General features: G+C 40.6%; 2 protein-coding genes across 2 annotated transcripts in view; one reads left to right on the forward strand and one right to left on the reverse strand.

The window, feature by feature from the left end:
• Positions 1–23,170, reverse strand: part of KCNB2 (potassium voltage-gated channel subfamily B member 2) — a 371,601-nt gene that overhangs the window by 3,442 nt on the left and 344,989 nt on the right.
• Positions 20,321–21,633, forward strand: LOC102520526 (eukaryotic translation initiation factor 3 subunit F). The gene is given in 3 exon segments (XM_032470056.1): positions 20,321–20,685; positions 20,688–21,083; positions 21,086–21,633. Coding segments are annotated over 3 exon segments (1,101 nt in total). The 5' UTR covers positions 20,321–20,351; the 3' UTR covers positions 21,457–21,633.

Here is a 23,170-nt window from a genome sequence, read left to right on the forward strand (position 1 = left end):
ATGAACCAGACCTCAGTCTGGAAAGACGAAGAGCAGGAACAGATACGTGGGGATATCTGTAAAACCATGCCGGGCGTAGACAGCCCAGGCAGGGATTTCCTCCCCGGAAGCCAGTGTTCTAGATTGATAAGGCAAAGCATGAAGTTTAAGGCTCGAGGGCAATGGATGGAAGCACTTCTTTGCTTAGCAAAGACTGTGCATCTGGAACACACAATTCTTGCTGAAGCAGGAAACCTCTCTTCTCTAGGTTAGGTCTGGCTTGGTTTCATCTGATGGGCAATGACCTTGGGAGGTGTCACTGGTCTCAGTAATTACTTGTAGCTCTGCAAAAAGTATTTTGACAGGGACTGTTTCACTTTAGTGATTCCGCATCTAGTAAACACTTCAGAAGGCAGTGATTAAATATCTCGAGGCCACACAGCTCAGTAAACATGAGACTGAAAATTAGTTTATCTATAAGTGACACCAGGACTTCTGAACCTTTGGACCCTTCCCTTTATCCTGAGTTTCTCTGCTTCTGGGTTATTCTCCTTAATCTTGCTCTGTTGTCCTCATCCGCCTTCTTTATGTTTCTCATTGTTTTTTCTTCTTGTTTCTTCCAGCTCTCATCTTTCCTCTTAAATCGCTTTAGAGGAAAACCATAGTTTGTGTCAGAATGTGCTGCAGATGTTAAGTAAAGGTTTATGGTTCCTTAACTTAAAGAATAATACTTCATTATTAGAGTTTTATATATTTTTACTTACACAGAACTACATTGAGTACTTTTTACTTGAGTATACTTTAGAATTGTCTTTAAAAATGTGGCTCAATGAATAACAGTAGAATAAAGGTTCTCTTCATCTCTATGAGACTGTGAAGGCTGAAGTTAGAAACTCCCTCAAGAGGGTTTAGCTATACCCACGGAAAATGGATTGAGAGGGTCTATTAAGGACAAGTTGGGAGTGCTCGCCTAGAACCTCTACCTTCAGAGGCCAATGGAAGGGGGATATTTACAATATTCTGTTGCTAAAATATTCTTAGGGAGCACTGGTCACATTCCACCCACTTTTGTGATCTTACTGTCAGGAACCAGGTCCCTCTGTGTTTTCTAGGAGGTCACACTATTGCTAATACACCTTTGGGCATTTCAAGTACGGGTATCATCATTCTTGTGCTGATAATCCACATTCTAGATTTTCTGTATCTTTTTATCTGTGTACCTGCCCATTTTGGATATATTTTACTGATGTTTATCACTTCCAAGAGCACAGAGAGAAGTAGAAATGAAATGAGACCATTCTATTAGTGCCCAACCTCTCAGACAAAGAACACAGTGGAAGACCCAAGGTGAGCCTTCAGTTTTCCTTGACTCCACAATCCGAGCTAGGTTGGAGGTCATTTTTCTTTGACAGCTAATTTTGGGAAATAATGAAACATCACATAGTTCTACCACAGCCTAGGGTCTAGGCTCTGGCAACTTAATGAATACAGCTACTTTTAACACCTGAAAATTTAGTACCTGCCCAGTATGATTTGAAGTACATTACTGAAGAAAAAGAATTACTAAATTCTCCCCCAAACTCTCAAGCCCTCAGCAACTCCCCAGTCACCCCCAAGTCATGTTAAAGAAACCATAAGGTACTGAGGTGCATTATTTTCTGTCTCATGTTCAAATTCAATCTGTCAAAACCCATTTGCTCTCGATGTAAAGGAATGGCTTATTTTTTCTTTTACTACTATTGTTATTACTATTATTATTTTTAATGGAGGTGCCTGGGGATTGAACCCAGGCCTCATGCGTGCTAAGCACGCACTCTACCGCTGAGTTATACTCAACACCCTGGAATGGCTTATTTTAAATATCTTGTGAAGCTTCTTGTGAAGATTTAAATATCTTGTGAGTTCTCCCAGAAAGACAATACTTTAGGCAAATTATTCAGTATATATCAAGGATGATGTGTGATGCAGTAAGCCAAATGCAAGGTTACTGTCTTATTGTAGAGTTTTTTTTTTTTCCTAACACAATAAAAGAACAGATGTGAAAGTTTTGCTCTAAGCTACAGGATACACTTCTAAACTTGGATGTTTACTTTAATACAGCAAACCCAAATGACATTTAGGTATTGCTTCATTTATCTTAACTGTGCACAAGTTAGGTTTTTAATCCTGTCACCTCTAATAACTGGCCTCCAGAGCTGGCTGTTTCTCTCGGCTCCAGCAAACAGACTTGTGTTTGTACCTGGCAAATGAAGTGGAAATTCCAAACAATTATCTGTGTAATATCAGCCAGCCCCCTTGGAGATTTGGATTAGATCATCCCCAAGGTTCCTCTCACCTCTAACATTGGAGATTCTTTCTAAACTAAGATATTTTGCTAATTCCAGTCACGTCTGCAAGCCAAACCAAGGACAAATCACAATTGATCCTGTCATTTTGGATGAATTGCCAAAATACAGTTTGTTGTTTACGAAATAAAAAATTCAAATGGGAAAGCTTTGAAAAACATCACACTTTGTTCCAAGCATTTAGTTACTGGGGATACATGTTCTTTCTGGATAAAACTTCTCTTCCCTTTTGAATTGCCTGGATAACGATTTAATTCTTCTCTTAGATCCAGACATTCAGAGGATCACATGGAGTTAAGAATGGGGTTCCCAGCACACGCGGTAATGGGTCCCCAATTAGCAATTGGTTATGCTAATTTCTCTTTGTGAGAGAAGTAAGGCCAGTTGGAGATTTGCTTCTATTTCCCAACTTGTTGATTTTATATCCTTTGAAGATAGTGGGTGGTGAAAGGAACACAGAGCAAAGAATTAAAACACATGGCTCTGCCTCCACTGGCCACACGGACAAGCCTGTTGCCTCTCTGAACCCCAGCGCCCTCATCTGCAAACTGCAGTGCCTCACATTTGCCTCGCCTGCCTTGGAGGGTTGTTGAGGGTCAGACTAGATCGAGCACATGAAGTATCTATACAATGTAAACGATTAAAGTGTAAGACATGCTGGAGATGGGTCTGGAAAAAGCAACTTTGGCCATCACTGGGAGGGAATAAAGAACTCAAATTGCTTATCTCCCATTTAAATACAATTGCAGACCTATGTAATGTTCATATTTTCAACACTTTCAAGCACATTCTATCACCTAACTAGTGGTTTGCATGCCAAACCCAGAAAACTGGAGCTCATTAAAAACATTTTTTTATTAAAAAAACTTTTTAATTGAATTACAGTCAATTAGAAGTACAGTCAATTATAATGTATCAATGTCTGGTGTACAGTACAATGTCTCAGCCTTACATATATATACATATATTCATTTTCATAAAAAATTTTTTTAAATTGAAGTGTAGTCAGTTTACAATGTTGTGTTAATTTCTGGTGTACAGCATGGTGATTCAGTTACACATTTATAAATCTTCTATTCTCTACCCATCTTCTATTTCTAGCTATTTCCCAAGAAGACTACTGGATGAAGCAAACCAGAATATAAACCCTGTGATTTGCACCAGAGGAAGAACTGTCTCGGGTGGTTCACAGCTCTGCCATCTCATGTTCCTTGAACACACAATGCTCTCCTCTAAGGCTGGGGGCCGCTGGTTGATGGCCAGCCCTTTCTTCTCCCAAAGATTCCCTCGCCCTCCCAGCACAAAAGGGATTCTGTGCTGATTCTCCGATTTGCATATATAAGCATGGATCCCTAACAGACTAACCCCACGTGACGCATGCAAAGAGTGAGCATCACTCGAAAGTTAGGTTGATTTTTATTTATTTTGGACCTGTGGATGACAGGACCCCAGGAATTCAATCCCTACCCCCACACCTGCCCATTCGTGGACTGTGAAATGAGGGGTGTGAAAAGACTTGGTCACCCCCACACAAGTTGATGGCAGCCCGCAGTCCGCACAATGCCTTTCATTTCGGGTGGGGAGGGATGTGAGACGACATCCAGTCTTACGTGCTATCAAACTCTTCCTTTGGTTTTTTAATTCTCACATGCAAAACCAATTTTTTGAGAGTAGAACTTTGGGCTATCTTAAGACTAGAAGGTACTGTTTTAATATGTTCTTGGTATCTCCTGAAATGAGCTTTGTTTCACTAGCCATGATATGTTTCTTATTTTAAAAGATTAGATTTTAGGAAGCAAGTCATTAGGTAGAAGGCTGGTGAGGGGAGCTTTAATCTTATTCATAGTAACTCTGCAATGAAAGGAGCAACAGTGAGATGGAGACACCTTTAATCTTACACCCACTCCAAGGATTAGACAGCCTCTTTGTAGGTAATTTGTTCTTACAAAGTCTTTAGAAGCTAGAGAGTGAAAATGGAGATGGGCCAAGCTTGGTGGAACACAAACATTACTGCCTCTACTAACTCCTGAAAGAAAGTACAACATAAATGTTTAGGCTCTTCTTAGTGTGTGAATGACAGATTTGGGGTCGGGGTGGGGAGGACCCAAGAGAATTAGTGGAAGGTATCCTTTGAACAGGATTTCATTTAACTTGCTACCTAGACTGTAAAAAAAAAATCACAGAACACTCAAGTTAGAAGAAATCTTTGAAGTATGCCATTTCTCACTTTATAGATAAAGAAACAAAGATTCAAGGATTCTACTGTGCCTGGTGGCTGGACAGATGGGAGTAGTATGGGATTTAGAGTTGAAACATCTGAAAAATCCTGGTTCTGGTCACTGTATTAGTTTTGAGGACTGGGCAACACTGTTATTAGCTTTTATGGGACTCAGCATTCCCGGGACTCAGCATTCCCATATTAAAAATGTAGGAAATAAATACTTGTTTTGCTTACCTCAATAGCATTGTTTTGAGGACTGTGCTGGTTAATTTTATATGCCAACTTGGCTAGGCTGTGGTTGCCCAGGTGTCTGATCAAATAGCTTTCAAGAAGTTGTGAAGGTATTTTTTTAGATGTGATTAACGTTTACATCAGTAGACTTTGAGTAAAGCACAGATTATCCTCCCTAACGTGGGGTGGGCCTCGTCCAATCAGTTGAAGGTCTTAAGAAGAAGACACGTTTCCCAAAGAGGGAGAAATTCTGCCTCAAGATAGCAACACAGAAACCCTGCTTGAGTTTCGTCTTCCTGGCCTGCTCTGTGGATTTTGATCTCAAGACTGCAACATCAACTGCTCTCTGACTTTTCAGCCTGCTCTCTTGCTTTGTGGATTTCAGACTTGCCAATCCTCACAATTGTGTGAGGCCAATTCCTTAATGTCTGTCTGTCTGTCTGCCTCTATATGTATATAAATACACATACACACACCTATATATATTTATGTGTATATATATATATTCTATTGGTTCTGTTTCTCTGGAGAATTCTAATACAAGAACAAATAAAGTACATGATAGCACTTTGCAAGCTGTAGGGTGCTAAAAAGTGTAAATTATTATACTTATTTGAGAACTTCATAAATCATACATCTGTTACTGTTGAGCCATGAGAAGAATCCAGTTCCTCATTCTTTGTGTGACTCCAGTGCCTAGATGGTGGTCCTTTCATCATCCTACAAACAGTATTCATGTGCGTGGCATAATTTAGACGGCCATAAGGAGAAGGTTCTACTACTTGGTGCAAATGAATCAAGAATTCCCTAAATGGGACTTTTGTTAACAGCTACCAACCTCCTAAGATGCCACCTCTCCCACTTAGCTGAGCTGAAGTGAATGCAGGGAAGTGAGCAAGAGGAAAATAAAGATCCACACATATTGCTCTCGAAAAACAGGCATCAATGGTTTGTTAATCATGTGTCACTGGGACTCATCCCCAGTGTAGTGTGGGGAAGCAGTAACTGAGTCACATTTGAGGCCCTTGTAAAGACTGGTTTACTTTCCTGCGTTTTCCAGCTAGTTTCATGTTTCCATTCCCTATTACTCACCCTCGGTGGTTAAATTGACTTGAACTCCCCCTCCAGCCAGGCTGGGACCCTCGCTGCTTGCTAGGCATGTCAGTTCCCTTCATCCCATCAGGTACTGCCTCCCTCCACTGTCCTCCATCTGCCCAAATCCAGCCCTCCTTGGCACTCCCGGCTACAGTGGCCTCTCTCCCTCTGAATGCTTGTAGCCTCTATTTCCTGGGTTACCAAATGCACAGAAGGTGCCACGGACACTTCATGCAGTTACTTCAACTCGCACTGTCAACTGCACTCTGCATTCTGAGAGCTGCCTCCTTGCAGGATTGCCAGATTTAGGAAATAAAGATACAAGATGCCCAGTTATCCTTGAATCAAGTTTTTGGATGGGGGCATTTCTAGCCTAAAAATGTATTGTCATTTATATGAAATTCACTAGGCATTCTGTATTTGATCTGGCAACCTTACCTCCTTGGAATGCTGATCCAGGGGACAATCCTTGCTCCAGGCTGGCCCAGTCAGATTCTCTTCCTCCTTCAAATCTGAAGTTTGAACTGAGAGACTTGGAGATTAGGAGTTGCAGGGAAGGAGGAGCGACAAAGCTCCTTATTTTCTGCATTGGACCTGGACCTTCCAATAAGGTATCTCTCCTCTTCCCCACTTTTTAGCTTAAGTTTGCCAGAGTATCGATCTGTTACACCCATACAACCTTGCAATGAATCACCTGATAATTTCCCAGAAGATAGTTTTGTTTCTTGAACGGAATTTTAGAATCACGGAAGGCAATGACTACCCCTCTTCTGTAGACTTTCTTACAGTGCCTCACACAGAGCAGACACCTCACATATCTATTCTGAATAAATGAATCACCAGAAGAGAAGGGAGAAGCTCATAGAACAGGAGGAAAGGAGAATGGACCTTGAAGAAACCATGTATTTCCTAATCACCAGAGAAGAATAAGACATGTTCTTAGTTATTTTCTCTTGCTTCCACATGGCCCAAAGTCAGCCTAAACGCTTTAACCAGCAATAGACTTTCCTTTCACAATAGAAATTCCTGGGACAAATAATACATTTTGCGATAACAGACCAGCTTTACAAGTTCAGCAACATATCTATTCCTGGGTGAAGCCCTGTACTTTTTATTAATCCTTTCTTTTTCTTTTTTTCATTTTGCTGAGCAGACTGCTTTTTTTTTTTTTTTAACCTTATTCTCTGAGAAGCCTGCTTTTGACTATATATTAGCTTTGGGCTTTACCTTCACAGGATACATTTTTCTTAAAGAAAAATGCTGCATTCATTCTATATCACATTTTTTTTTCCCCCGAGTATGACTTGGAGTCTGCAGTTAATCCAGCCAGTGAATAAAGTGGTAATTCCATGTATAGATCTGGGTGGATTCAGGTTTCTGCAATAAAATGTTAAGCCACTGAGAAGAATTAATAATGTAGGTTATCTACTAAAAAATACACACACACACACACACTCACACACACACACATTACTGTTCCATGAAACCCAAAGTAAGACATCACAGAAAAGTCATAAAAATTCATAAAACTGTAAACTTAAGAATGTTGCATATCCATTTAACATTTATTTACCAGTATAATGTGTTAAAATACCATGTCTGTACAATAAACATCTTCCATGTGTGAAGACCTAAAACAAAATAAGAAAACAAAAAGAAAATTCCCTCCCTTTTCTCTTTGTTATCCATCTTCTAGTTCTTTAAAAAGATAATTCCTGAAAACCTGAGGGAGAAAAAACAGATTTTGAACACAGAGGATTTTGAACACCAGGGTATGTACAGGTCTCTCCAGATTCTATAACATCCTTCCTTTTACGTTTGGAAAAATGTTTCCTTTGCTGTAAGGTCAATTCTAATCATCAATCTTTCTGAGAGGGAGGCTATAAAGGATGGGTAGAAGTTTCCATGCAGAAAAGGGGTTAAAGGGCAGGACAGGCTAAAAGGACAGGAAAGGTGAAGCTTCAAAGCCCAGAACACGTGGTTTGCTCAGAAAGTTCCAGGCAATTTGGTATGACTGGGGGCATCCAGAGGAGTCAGTGGTGATGCTGCACGTAAAGGTGTAGGTCAGCTGCAGAGGGTACCAGTAAAGAGGTTAGCATGTGAATGATGCCTCCGTCATTTGGGCAGCGCACAACTTTCACAAGCTTGCGAGAGCCCTGGTTTCTGGGGACTGAGTAGTCCAATGTGACTGGATGTGGGTGGAAGCACAGGGCTTGGGGGTGGGGTGGGGTGCTTCTGGGAAGTTATAAAACGGACAGATTCTGAAGGGTGCTGGATGCATTGATGGCGGCTTTGGTGGCCTTCCTTCTGAAGACCAGTTTTCATCACAGTATGGTCCCTGGACCAGTAGCATCAGCATTATGTGGTAACTTGTGAGAAATGCAAATTTTCTAGCCCTTACTCTATACCTATTATCAGACCCCCAGCAATCTGTAGTTTTTTCAAATTTTTTTTTTAAGATTTCCCTCTCTCTCTTTTTAAATGTCTTTATTTCATTTTTTCTTTCTTTCTTTCTTTTCCTTTTTTTTGGTCGGGGGCAGGGGCAGGTAATTAGGTTTGTTTATTTTTAGAGGAGGTACTGGGAATTAAACCCAGGACCTCATGCATGCTAAGCAAGCACTCTACCACTTGAGCTGTACCCTCCCTCAATCTGTGTTTCAACAAGCCCCCTACATGATCCCCACGCTCACTAAAGCTTGAGAAGTAAGAGCCATGGACATTTTAGGCAAGGGAATGGCACCATCAGATGTGCATTTAGAGAGAGCACAAACTGGGATGTGTGGGACTGACTGGATGGAGTAGGGGTGTGAATGAAGACAAGAAGAGAAGTCTCCACTGCAGTGGAGGCAGGACAGGGCAGGAAGGGAATAGGTTATAAAAACACTTACAGTCGACCCTCCGTATCCGCAGGTTCTGCATCCCTGGAGCGGGAGGCAGGGGGGCTGACTGTCCTACACTACTTTACATACCCATCTTGAGCACCTGTAGATTTTGGTACCCGCGGGCATCCTGGGACCCATCCCCCACAGATGCCGAGGGACCACTGTACAAGGTGGAATCTTAGCCTTCCTTGCTGTGGGGATGGAGACTCTGCCATGTTTATGACTGAGTTTACCAGGAAGATTCAGTAGCCCTGACAGATCTCCATTATTATCTTACACAGGTAGAAACCTCAAGTGACCCTTGACTTAAATCATCATCTGTCTTTGAAAATATTTCTTCACATTAAAAAATTCTAATAAGAACTTCAGGTTTTGAAGTAGAAACAGAGAAATCTTTTTCTTAGAGTTAAACAACAGTCTATTGGCCCATGAAAACCTTAAGAGACACACATTATATTATTTGCCAGAACATTTTTTTTTTTTGTAAAATTTTACCTAAAGTGTACACTCCGAAATCACACAGGGCAAAGACTAGTTTAAGAACCCATTTATGCTAGCTGGTCCCTGAACGCACGCTCATTTGTTGAATTATTTCTCATCCACTCTAACTTCCAATTTCTGCAAGGAAGTCTTCTGCATTTCCAGAATTAAAGTGCCATTAAAATCTGGCTTTGTTCCTTAGACACCTAGTCGGCCTCATCAGCTCATCAATCACCATTAACAGGGAGCTGCAAGGATTTATTTCCACCATTATCCCCATATCTAAAGACCGTGTCCCAGCAGCTTCAAAGAAAGAAAACAACAAAAGCCTTAATTCAATCATTATTTTTCCCTTTAACGAATCTCTGCAGTAAACCTCTTCTAAAAAGTACTTTTGGGGTCAACATCATTAAGACTACGTTATAGAATGCCAGAAAACAGAAGACAAATGAGGGTCACACTGAAACGAAGCAGCTCTGCCAAGGGAAAAGTTAGATGGGAGCCAAATTCAGCCGTGACTGCAGAAAGTTGCATGGTTCACCTTGCATCTGCTCCTAGGGGCAGGCTGCCATGTTGTCCCAGGGCCAGTGGGCAGCCGCAGCTCACTGATGCTTCAGTTGCATGGATGACAGGTGTTCTTCATGGCATGAAGCCAAGCATCGCAAACAAGGGCCTTTTAATGGACTCCTGCTTGGCTTGTTTTGCCAGCAACCATCAGAGACCCATGATTTGAATGGGTTCAAGCATTTCTGTACTTATAGGTCTTGAGGAGGTGTTCACTGGGCAGAGGGGTCCTGCTTTTTATAGCTGTTTGGTGTGGGCATTTTCTACAATCACATAGACTCATTCTGTTATCTGTACAGAGTCCTTCCTGAGTTCCATATGAAGACTATCTAAGGTCTTGTCAATCAAAACGTGATCCTTGAACCTGCAGCATCGCTTGGAGCTTACTGGAAATACACAGTCTCAGGCTCCATCCAAAGAGCCCACTGAGTCAAAATCTATTTTCACAAGATTCCCAAGTGGTTCATACTCACTTTAAAGTTTGAGAAGCCCGGATCTCAGACACAAATCCACACAATTAAATTTAAAAAATCAGTGAAGGAGGCCCTTCCATAGATTTTTTTAACCAGCGGATCTCAGTTTTGGAGGCAGGGGTGGGTTGTTAGGCCTTGTGGGGATTTTCAAAACTGTTCAGAGGGTCTAGAGTGGGTGGATGTAGTCAGCCAGAAAAAAGCCTCACAAATGATGCTGAAGTGGTCTCTGATCCTGCCCAGACCTCTGCTTCCAGCCTGCGGTTGACAGTCATTGCTTCAAACACACATAATACAGTTCAACTTGGCAGCAGAAGGAATGCTGGATGAGGAGTCAGACAACTTGACCTTCCTCCTGGGTCCATGAAATCAACTGCATGACCTGTGTCAAGATAGGGAGCTTCAATTTCTTCATGCATGAACTGGGGCTAATCATGACAAGTTCATTTACACGACTATGTTGTAGTGATGATGAAATTACCTAATGCATGTGAAAATGTTTTGGAAGTTACAAAGTTCTATAGAAATGCCAGTATTTTTATGATCCAAGCACATTTAAAAAAAGAAAACATGGACTATAGAGTTTGGGGCAAAATTATTAACTAGTATAAAATCTTGGCAGTACAAGAACTTTATTCTTACAATTTCCTGTTTGAAGTTAGCACATTCTTTCCTATGAAATTGCCATTTAGCCCATTTCTCTGGCTGCAGCTGACTGGTAAGTTTGCTAGAGATAAATGTCTAGTCCTTTTGGAAAGTCAGCATACTGGGTTGAATAGTGTCTCTCCCCCCACCCCCGAAAATTCATGAATACCCAGAACCTCAGCATGTGACCTTATTTGGAAATAGTCTTTGCAAATGTAATTAGTTAAGATGAGATCATATTCAATGAGGGTGAACCCTAAATCCAATAACTGGTGTCGTTAAAAGAAATCCAAAGAGACTTAGAGACACACAGAGAGAAGATGGCCATGTGACAGTGGAAGCAGAGATTGGAGTGGTAACACATATAAGGCAACAGATTTCAAGGAAGGATTGACAGCAACTATCAGAAGCCAGGAAGAGGTAAGGAAGGATTCCTCTCTAGAGCCTTCAGACACCTTGATTTCAGACTTCTATCCTCCAGAACACTGAGAAAATAAACTTTTGTTGTTTTAAGCCACCCAGTTTGTGGCATTTTGTTACAGAAGCCCTAAAAAATTAATACAGTCTGGTTGCATTATTCAGTGAAAGGGCCCAGTCTTTAATGAGAGGCAGAGTTGAGAATACTCAAAGAGCCATTACATATATTCCTCTTCAAAAGTGAACTTAATTTTATTTGCAAAGGAGAGGGAAGTCACAGAGGTTTGGAACCTTAGTCAGCAGGAAAAACAGATCTTAATTGGGAGAAACTAAGTTGTATTTACTGTTGGAAGTGAATAACTATGGTTCATTAAGTAGGTAATTAACACCTGCATTCTAAATAGCAGCCCAGTGCAAGTTAGAACATGTGAGTCCAGAAGCTGTAAAAGTCACTTACACCAGTGGGATGTAAGAGAAAAATAAGGGAACACTATAGAATAACGTATTAAAGTGGTCAAGTGAACAATGAGAAATTTCTCTGACATTGGGAAATTAACCCAGTTTTAGATGGATGGAAACTAGAATTGCACTGGTGATCACTTTCTGGTGTATACAGATGTTGAATTATACTGCTGTACACCTGAAACTTACATTAAAAAAGAATGATGGGTGGGAATGCAGTTTGGTGCAGCCACTGTGGAAAACAGTATGGCGGTTCCTCAAAAGACTAGGAGCAGACTTAACATATGACCCAGGAATCCCGCTCCTGGGCATATAGCCAGAAGGAACCCTACCTCAGGATGACACCTGCATCCCAATGTTCATAGCAGCACTATTTACAATAGCCAATACATGGAAACAGCCTAAATGTCCATCAACAGGTGACTGGATAAAGAAGATGTGGCATATTTATACAATGGAATACTACTCAGCCATAAAAACTGACAACATAACGCCATTTGCAGCAACATGGATGCTCCTGGAGAATGTCATTCTAAGTGAAGTAAGCCAGAAAGAGAAAGAAAAATACCATGAGATCGCTCATATGTGGAATCTAAAAAAAAAAAAAGCCACAAAGCATAAATACAAAACAGAAATAGACTCATAGACATAGACTATAAACTTGTGGTTGCCAAGAGGATGGAGGGTGGGAAGGGAGAGACTGGGATTTTGAAATTGTAGAATAGATAAACAAGATTATACTGTATAGCACAGGGAAATATATACAAGATTTTATGGTAGCCCACAGAGAAAAAAATGTGACAATGAATATATATACGTTCATGTAAAACTGAAAAATTGTGCTCTACACAGGAATTTGACACAACATTGTAAAATGATTATAAATCAATAAAAAATGTTAAAAAAAAGAATGATGGGGATTATACAATCACTAGCCACGCTGCCCTTAGCACTAATTTATACTTTTCTTTTATGTGATATACATATTGCATATGTCCCTGCTCCAGTATTTCACGCCTCAATTCTAGCGAAATACAAAACAAAAATTTTTTTGGTAGTTTCTGTAGAAGTCATGTCATTATATACTAAGACACTTACCTTATGTGATCATCAGCATCTGCATTACCTGGACTATGATAATATAGAGAAAAAGCAACCTTCTCAAAAAACGTTTCAGATGCTGTGATTAAAACTTAATGCATAAAAACAAGACAGCATTTGCGATTAGTTTTCAAAGAAATTTGCCATAAAGGAGATGAGAGAATTGGACCTACACCTGTATGTGAAGGTGGAACAACAACAAAAAACCCAATTTTAAACACTTCCCCTAGTGGTGGTTTATAAGTTAAAAGTGCTAGGAAATTCTCATGCTATTGTCTAGATAGACCAATATTTTTACATAAAAACCACCAGGAAGTGTACTGTGTATCCTTGTCTCACTGTCATTCAAGCCCCTAGTAAGCAGGTCCCCCCAGACCATGGTGCAGCTACCTACGAACAGCTCCTTAGCACAGCACTTTCACACTGTGAGTACCAACCCCTTTATAGGTCAGAAATCAATGAGGATAGGATTGCCAATATCAGGAGGGTAAGCAGTGTTTTGTAAAATGTTTGTTGATGTGTGTGTGTGTGTGTGTGTCTGTCTGTCTGTCTATGTATGTGTACTGGGCCATAATTCCTACCCCCCAGTAATAATAGCAATAATAATAGTTATTATTAAATTTTAATTATTATTTTACTTTGATGATCTGTATAAAGATAACATGATCTAGTGTTTCCTAAGCTGAGCTTTGGATAATTTCTATCAATGAGAGAGAGAAGGCAGGTTACCTTTTACACCTCCCAAAAAAGGACAGAACTCTTAGTCTTTTAACAAGACTTGGCCAACTTATGTCCCTGTGTATAGCTCTGTGTTATGGTCATACAGATCCTTTCTTAGTTCTGACATACAGATTTCTGATCTCTTACTTATTACTTTTTGCACATTCCAATTTTGAATGGATTCAAGTAGTTTATTTCATGGTATCTCCCAGGATATATGTTGGGGTGATCAACTGTCAACTGATCACTAGCAAATCTATTCAGCAAGTCTTTGTTATAAGGTTTATAAGGTTATAAATCTTTGTTACAAGGACATGACATATAATAAATTGTGCCTGATCATTACTGTCAGTTTAGGATACTCTTTATTAACCCCTTAATTAAATAATTCAAAATTTAATAGAATTTAAGGTTACTGATAGATCATTGATTGATACTGGTTTCTAAATATCATGTGGATTTTTCAATTAAGTGATTTGTCTCAAAATAAGATTAAAGACCCTATTTTTGATTAGGTGAATGTTTATTTATCATATGAAAGTTATATGTGACTTAAACAGTTGATAATAATATTAAAATAACTGATTCCATAATTTTAAACTACAACCTTAGCTAATGGGTCACATTTTGGACTCAAATCCCAATTCTGTCACTGAGCTATGAGGCAACTACTCTTCAGATAAGAGTTTATAAAATCTCTTATTTTATAAATAAGGGTTGAGCTTAAATATATAAAGGGTTAGAGCTTAAATATATAAAGCACTTAGTAGGTACTTATTAAATGATGGCTAATATTATTGCATATATTCCAGAAATAGTTTTCACAGATGAAGACTTAGGTCTATAGTGATTCTGGGTTAGCAAGGCAAAATTCAGCCACTGAGATATTTAGTCTAAATATAAAAACACACTAACTATATTATGACAAATGTTCAGATAAGTTTTATATATAGCCTAAACATTCTCATGTCTGAATTTCTTACATTTAAGTAGAAGTTTGTCAGTTGTTGACTTACACATGGCCACCCTGTCACTGCTTCTGGCCATGCCTTATTTTTATTTTTTTAAACATTTTTTATTGATTTATAATCATTTTACAATGTTGTGTCAAATTCCAGTGTAGAGCACAATTTTTCAGTTATACATGAACATATATATATTCATTGTCACATTATTTTCTCTGTGAACTACCGTATGATCTTGTATATATTTCCCTGTGCTATACAGTATAATCTTGTTTACCTATTCTACAATTTGGAAATCCCAGTCTATCCCTTCCCACCCTCTGCCCCCTTGGCAACCACAAGTTTATAGTCTATGTCTATGAGTCTATTTCTGTTTTGTATTTATGCTTTGTTTGTTTGTTTGTTTTTAGATTCCACATATGAGTGATCTCATATGGTATTTTTCTTTCTCTTTCTGGCTTACTTCACTTAGAATGACATTCTCCAGGAGCATACATGTTGCTGCAAATGGCGTTATGTTGTCAGTTTTTATGGCTGAGTAGTATTCCATTGTATAAATATGCCATATCTTCTTTATCCAGTCACCTGTTGATGGACATTTAGGCTGTTTCCATGTATTGGCTATTGTAAATAGTGCTGCTATGAACATTGGGATGCAGGTGTCATCCTGAGGTAGGGTTCCTTCTGGCTATATGCCCAGGAGCGGGATTCCTGGGTCATATGTTAAGTCTACTCCTAGTCCTTTGAGGAATCTCCATACTGTTTTCCACAGTGGCTGCAGCAAACTGCATTCCCACCAGCAGTGTAGGAGGGTTCCCCTTTCTCCACAGCCTCTCCAGCATTTGTCATTTGTGGATTTTTGAATGATTGGCCATTCCTTATTTTTTGTAGCCTATAAAATATTCACCAGCTGCAAGGAGAGATGGAAGGTCAGGTCTGAAGGCCACCAGACATCCCTTTCCTTCTAATGGCATCTGTTCACAGTCTATGTTCTGTGTGGTAGACAACTATTTTGAATCAGGCTCAGTTTAAAAGCTACATCTTCTTAAAAAAAAAAAAAAAACAACTTTCTTGATCTCCATAGTAAGAATTGCTTCCTTCTTTAGTTTTCCAAATGGGGTTTCTGGAGCCTTGGGATTTTCTGGACATGCCTTAGGTGGCCCCTCCTGAAAGAAGATGACTTAGTGGACAGTGCTCTGGGGTGGGGGAAATCCCTACAAATCAGGTGGAACTGTCCTTCCTCATGGTGCTGAAGATGCATAAATATGTGAAGAGGTGAACACTTTTAATAGAAGTTCATAGAAGTACCTTCATTCTATGGCGGAACATATGCACACATACAGACACATGCATTTATGTACCTAAACAGTCGTACCTTTCTTTTGGAGACGATATTGTTAGCTGTGTTTGAGAATCTGGTGGGAAAGACTTTTGTGTGAGCAAAAGCCCTTTCCACACGATTTACTCACAAATAAAAGGCTATTTTATTTGTGGCCCCAGCTGTTGTTTGCAGAATTGGTTACTGAGTGCAGCTCTGTCTTTTAGGCTTCTAGGGCTCCTAAGGGCCAGTCCAGTTTTGTATGTGCCAAGAAACTAAACTTCGACCTCTTAGAACAGGCAGAGGGCATGACTAAACATATTATATTAAGATAGTACATCAAACTGTGATCCAGTGAACCCTGGCTGTCATTGGTCAGCTGTACTATATTAAATGGCCTCCTAGGAGACTGAAAGGTTTGGGTGCCAGGAGAGACTGAATCACATTTTCTCATAATATCAGAGTACTATTTTGTGGTTTTGGATCATTTAGATAAATATGATAAAATATACAAAATGTATTTTGTCACATTATTTACAAATTGGCTTAGAATTCCCTAAAAAGCATTTTCTAGGATTCTTGCCCAGGTTTCAACCCCAAGAATGCCCATTGAATATGTGTGTCATTCTTGACAAATTTTTATTTCTGCAAATACAAATCCAACAGATGCCGTCCATGGCCCTTAGAGTCGCTAAATCTTATTTCCTAAGAAATTAAGCTGAGGAAAACACATTCTAAGCTTTCTATGTAAATATAAGAGTTGACATAATGATAATAATACAAAAAACCCCACAGTGTCATTCCCACAGCCCTATCTTCTCACTGCATAAATAGTAGGTGTTTGCTTCTGAACGTCTAAGAGACGGGAGAACAAAGCACAGGCAGATGATGACCTAGCACTGTTGCAAAAGACACAAATTTCATGCTGCTTGGACTTTTTTGCTTTGAAGTTTTCATCTTAATGACATGGTTCGGAGATTGTCAGGTACCACATATTTGGCAGATACACAAAGAACAGGAAAATTCACAAGAGAAATAGGCTAAAAAGAACTAATTTGCTCTGTTGCAAAACCATGACTAAGTAGGTTGAAAATAAGAACATAATGGCTCAATTGCATATTGGCATCCAGGCCAGCCTGGGAGACACCAAACAGGAGTCAGAGGTCAAGGCTGCTGGACAGATGTTTCCATGGAGGGTGGAAGGAAGGGGCAGCAGCAGCATGTGCTATGTCGGACAGCTCTAAGCAGCTCCACTGCATCTTGACCTCTGACTCCTGCTCTACCAACCGGATACTACTATGACAGCTGGATTATATCTTGACCCAGATGAATACATCCTCATCAGCAGAATCACAGGCAATGGAGATATTTTTGATTTGCAGAACCTTCCGAATTTTACTACAAAAATCCACCTACTATGCCGAATCTTAAGGCTGATTACTGGAGTAATATGTTTTGGTACAAGGAACCATCATTCTTTAAAAAATTTACCACCTAAATACACAGTAGTTTCTTTTTTTCCTCTCTTAATCTCACCTCTATTGGCAGAATGAAAATTTTGCTTGAACTAAAACCCAAATACTTGGCTTTATTCATGCAGTATATAGTTGCCAATTAAGAACATTTTAGAGTTGATTTATTGACTAAGTCTCAGGCTTTTAACTTTGGAATTTATTCTTTATTTTCAATAAAATGACCATATGCTTATTTAAGGAGAGCATAAATAAATTCCCTTTCATTTATATTGTCTGTTTTTTGGCTTTCTTTTTTATGTGAACATTATAATAAGGGTGATATCTCATATATTAATGACTGCTTTTAGCCAACTAATTATAGTATTCACTTTCATTCCACTGAAAGCATATTTGGTGCTGAATTCAACTTTTTTTTTTTTAACTAAATTCAACCTTTTGATTCTTGGTTTCTCTAAGCTATAGGAGGTTGTATTTCATTTTGATTTATTCACTCTCTAAACAGTTAAATCACTTCTCAAATTTAGTACTCATCAAAAAAGTCACACAGGGAAATATTTTCCTTCTTAACTTAATGATTTACTGCTCCTCATGTCTAGAAACTTCTTTTATAACCAATACTCTTTCATATTAAACTAACCTTCCACAAAAGCACATGGGAATAAGGGTAATTTCAAATTAACCCCTAATATTAAACAAATTAATATAATTTCTTTGCACGAGGTTTTGGAGGAGTTCATAAAATCTCATGGATTCGCTTCATCGATCTCCTGATTCAGAAATAGTTTCATGGGACCAGTTTCCAGCGTCCCTAGGGGATGTTTCCACCTACACATCCATTGGTCTCTTTCGCCCTACAGACACTTGGAAAAAGAAACTCAGAATGTTGCCCTCTGTCCCACTTTCCTGCTTCAAATCCCTCTTGATTTTTCTGTTTCTATTAGTGTTGCCTTTATGTCCTTGTTCTAACCTGGGAATTAAAGATTTGTTCCCCCAGCTCTAATATTCTGTGTCTGTATCTATGCTTATGTATAACGCTCCTCCCTTAAGCTCCACATCTAAGTCCTTAAATTCTATTCATTCATCTTTTAAGACCTTTTCTCCCCTCAATCCATCTCTTCTTCCCTTGTCCTCCCCCGCCCCCTGCCCTGTTAATTCAGTCCCTCAACTCTTCATTTTTAAACAATTGCACTAACCTCCTAATTCAATTACCTCTTGTCTTGCCCATTTCTTTCTGGGGATGAAATGGATGTGGGGGAAGCATGGATTCAAGGAGTAGAGAATGTTTTTGTTGTCCTTTTCTGTTTCACTCTCCCAGTGGCTTCTCCCTACTGTCTCAGAGATTTGTCATTTGTCTCATCTGTCCTGCTGTATTACAACTTCTAAAGGGTCAGGACAGATTGGATTGAGATCTGTTTTCTTTAGAGCTCCAAACACAATGCTTACGCTTTGGTGCTTAATAAATAAAATTTAATTAGTAGTATTCATGAATTTATTTTTAATATTCAATGCTACATCTCAATAGTTGGCTATATTCTCAATGCCAGTGTGCATATCTTCCATGAACTTGTTTTAAATTCTCCCAACTCTTCCCCAACACAGATGAAAACTATCCTTTTTGGGTCTCTGGATGCCTAAATCACTTTTGTATCACTCAACTGCACATGCAGGAAGGCAAATTCTCTTATTTTGACTCCAAATTCCACATTGAAACTAAAACCAAACAAAAGAATCTATTGCATCTCAACAACCCAACTGAGAACAATTTCTTCTAAAGCCATCAAGACTTTTCAATTATACATGGTGAATGGCTAGGAAGTTTAGAAAGTTTGAGCAGGATCCAAAGTGTTTTAACTAATGAAATCAAAGCCAAAGGATGATACTGCCATCTCCCTGCAAAGATTTCTCCTCTCTTAAGCTCCATTTTCCTTCACCAATTTTCCTCATTTCTCCTTTCTGAATTCTTTCTCCTAGAAAAAACTTAGAAAAGCACAATTTTCAAAGTACAATTCCAACCTCAACAAACTGACATGGTATAGGAGAGAATTCAAACGATTACACATTCATTTTTGATGGAAGAACATCAAAGTAACATCTGAGTGCTCCAGAAGAGACAAGAATGTCTGATCTGGTCAGACCAGGTCCAAGTCCTGGAAGCTGCAGCCTGGATGGGAAGCATCTGTCTAGAGCCACCCTGAGACATCCAGAATGATGAGCATCTTGGCTCCCGGCTTCTGAGATGGGAGTGACTTGTGCAGGAACCTCTCTCTCACCTCCCCTTGGAATGCAAGTGTTCAAGTAAGGTCTTTTGACTTGAAATGAGAGTAATGCAGGGCTCCAGGCACCTGGCACCCAGCCTGGTGTTTGCTTCACCCAAGCAGAGCTGACTAATGCAGGACCCTAAAATGTAGCTTGGAATTCCTATAAGGGAGAATGGAGATCCTGTGCTTGAATTGCTTATAAATAGTTGGAGACATCTGATTTTTTTCTTTTAAAAATGTAATATCCTGAATGGAAGATTCTGTATCTAACTTAAATACTGCCCACGACCAATAGTATTTCAAATAATGGGGGGGTGGGGTGGGAATCACCGTCATTCTTAAAAGAAGTGATAGAAATCTACAAAGTGAAGCTTGTTCTCACCAGTAGGTGTCCCTGTTCCATCATGCTCTTCCCCAAACTCCTGGAAGCAGAGACGTTACATAAAAGGCATCTTTGCTTTAGAAATCGTATACTTTGAAGGCAAGATAAAAAGTGACTTCTCTTTTTATTTATATTCACTTGGCCTTCCTTTGCAGCTTAGTTGCTGATCATGTTGGAGGGCTTTTTCAAGATAAGCCCCCTTCTCACTCTTGGGCACTTAAATTAGCCTTGTTGCTCGGCTTCCTCTCCTTTAAATCACTGGTGTGTTTCTGAGCAAAACAGCAATAACTAAGTTTCTAGGTATATGAGGCTGCTCAGGTCAGACTCGCTTTCTCGACAAGATGGCTACACCGGCAGTTTCGGTGAGCGCTCCTCCCGCCAGTCCAGCCCCAGCCCCGGCTGCGGCCACAACCCCGGTCCTGACTCCGGCCCCGGCCCCAGCCCCAGCCTCAGCTCCAGCGCCAGCGCCAGCGCCGGCGCCGGCTGCAGCGCCCGTTGCAGCCCCGTCGCCGGCTCCAGCCTCAGCCTCTGACCCGGCGGCAGCAGCGGCTGGGACTGCGGCTCCGGGCCAGACCCCAGCCTCAGCGCCAGCCCCAGCGCAGACGCCGGCGCAGTCGCTGCCTAGTCCTGCCCTCCCAGGCTCCTTCCCCGGCGGCCGCGTGGTCCGGCTGCACCCGTCATTTTGGCCTCCATCGTGGACAGCTACGAGCGACGCAACGAGGGCGCCGCCCGAGTTATCAGGACCCTGCTGGGAACCGTCGACAAGCACTCAGTGGAAGTCACCAATTGCTTTTCAGTGCCGCACAATGAGTCAGAAGATGAGGTGGCTGTTGACATGGAATTTGCTAAGAACATGAATGAACTGCACAAGAAAGTCTCTCCAAATGAGCTCATCCTGGGCTGGTATGCCACGGGCCATGACATCACAGAGCACTCTGTGCTGATCCATGAGTACTACAGCCGGGAAGCCCCCAGCCCCATCCACCTCACTGTGGACACGAGCCTCCAGAACGGCCGCATGAGCATCAAGGCCTATGTCAGCACTTTAATGGGTGTTCCTGGGAGGACCATGGGGTGATGTTCACACCGCTGATAGTGAAATATGAACGCATCGGAGTTGACCTGGTCATGAAGACCTGTTTTAGCCCCAACCGGGTGATCGGCCTCTCCAGTGACTTGCAGCAGGTGGGCGGGGCATCGGCCCGCATCCGGGACGCCCTCAGCAGGGTGCTGCAGTATGCAGAGGACGTGCTGTCTGGAAAGGTGTCTGCTGACAATACCGTGGGCCGCTTCTTGATGAGTCTGGTTAACCAAGTCCCCAAAATAGTTCCCGAGGACTTCGAGACCATGCTCAACAGCAACATCAACGACCTGCTGATGGTGACCTACGTGGCCAATCTCACACAGTCACAAATTGCCCTCAATGAGAAACTTGTAAACCTGTGAATGGGCCCCAGGCAGCACTCCTGCCAGCCTGGGCCCCAGCCCACCCTGGGACTCAGAATGGAGTGAAGGAGAAATGGTTTCTTTGTGGTTTGAGTCACACTGAGTCAGTCAACTGCTTGTGACTCTAAATAAACATAGCCTACCTTTTGTAAATGAAAAAAAAAAAAAAAAAAAAAAGGTCAGACTCTTCTCCTAAACATTGATTCCCTTGCCTACAAAATAAAACCCTAAATTAAGTGTCCTCTGGAGTTCTCTATTATAATAGTGTTATATATAATGTATATAAATAACATAACGTAAATAATACATGTAATATATAATAGTGTTATCTATAATAGTGTTATACATAGCCTCTGACTCCAGACTATCTGGGTTTAAATCCTCGCTGTGCTTCTTATTACTGGACTGATCTTCCTTGAGCTACTTATTTATTTTGTGCTTCAGTTTCCTCATATATAAAAGGCGGATAATGATAATCCTAGTACTACGTGATAAAGTTGTTATAAGAATAAATATCACATCTAAAGTGGCTAGAACACTGCGTGGCATGTGACAGGCTACATAAATATCTTCTATGCATACAGGATATATACATCTTTTATATATACAGGATATGAAGACTACAAAATAAAAATACATTTATATGAAAAATAAAAGCTGTTCCCATGTTGGCATAGTTGAACTGAGTTAATAAGGTTACTGGAGGGCATGTGTCCACCTTCTTTGTGACTTGTCTCTCAGAGGCTATGGATGCTGGAATAATGAAATCGTAAATACTGTGGAGGTTTTCCCTGAGCTAGGTTCTTTTGACCACCTGATGTATTTCCATGAGAGGGGAGAGGCACAAGCCACCTCCCATCCACCACAACCAAGGAAGATCCTTTCCATGTGAAGCTGGGTTTCATGGCTTGAGCTGTTACAGATAAAACTTGAGAAGTGGGGAAAGTGAAACATACCAAGAGACTATATCAGTGGGAAAGTGACTCACCATGAAGATGCACAAACATTTTCATGGAAGAGCCCAGAAGCTATCCTGACTTCCCAAGTAAGTTTTAGTGGGGACGTAAACTAAACAGAGGGAGATGTGTGCATGTGGCAACTGAGCATTTACATGCATCAGCTTATGCTGGTGGCAAACTCATTTGAAAGTGGGAACAATTATCATCCTTAGTTTACAGAAAGGAAAAGGAAAGACAAAAGGTTAAGGTTAAGGGCCAAGCACAGGGCTAAATATCTGACATAGTTAATTCACATTGTCTCCCCACTACACTGCCGCTGATACTACTGTTGTCCTCGTGACACAAAGTGGGAAATGGAGGCACAGAAAGATGAACTAAATTGCCCATAGCTGGTAAATGGCAGAGGCAGGATTTGAATCCAGCCAATCTGGCTCCAGAGACTGGTCTGGAAAAGAAGGCACTCGTGCAGTGATTCTCAAACTTGGGAACATACAGTAAGAACCACCTGCTGCAAGTCATCCCACTGAAACGATGCTGAGAATGGGACTACCTGGAAAACCGTGGCTCAGAAGGCAGTGCTGCCTAATGAGAAGGGACCAGGCTCTAGTTTGACCAGTGATGCTTGTCTGAAAACGAATCACTTGGTACCTCAGTCCTCTTGTCTGTTCAAGGCTATTTCCAGGTGAAAGGCTTTGAGCAGTGTGTGTCGGTGTATAAGTGTGTTTGTGAGTGTATGCCTCTGTCTGTGTGTATGT

Source organism: Camelus ferus, chromosome 29 (genome assembly GCF_009834535.1).
Source record: "Camelus ferus isolate YT-003-E chromosome 29, BCGSAC_Cfer_1.0, whole genome shotgun sequence".
Taxonomy (NCBI): domain Eukaryota; kingdom Metazoa; phylum Chordata; class Mammalia; order Artiodactyla; family Camelidae; genus Camelus; species Camelus ferus.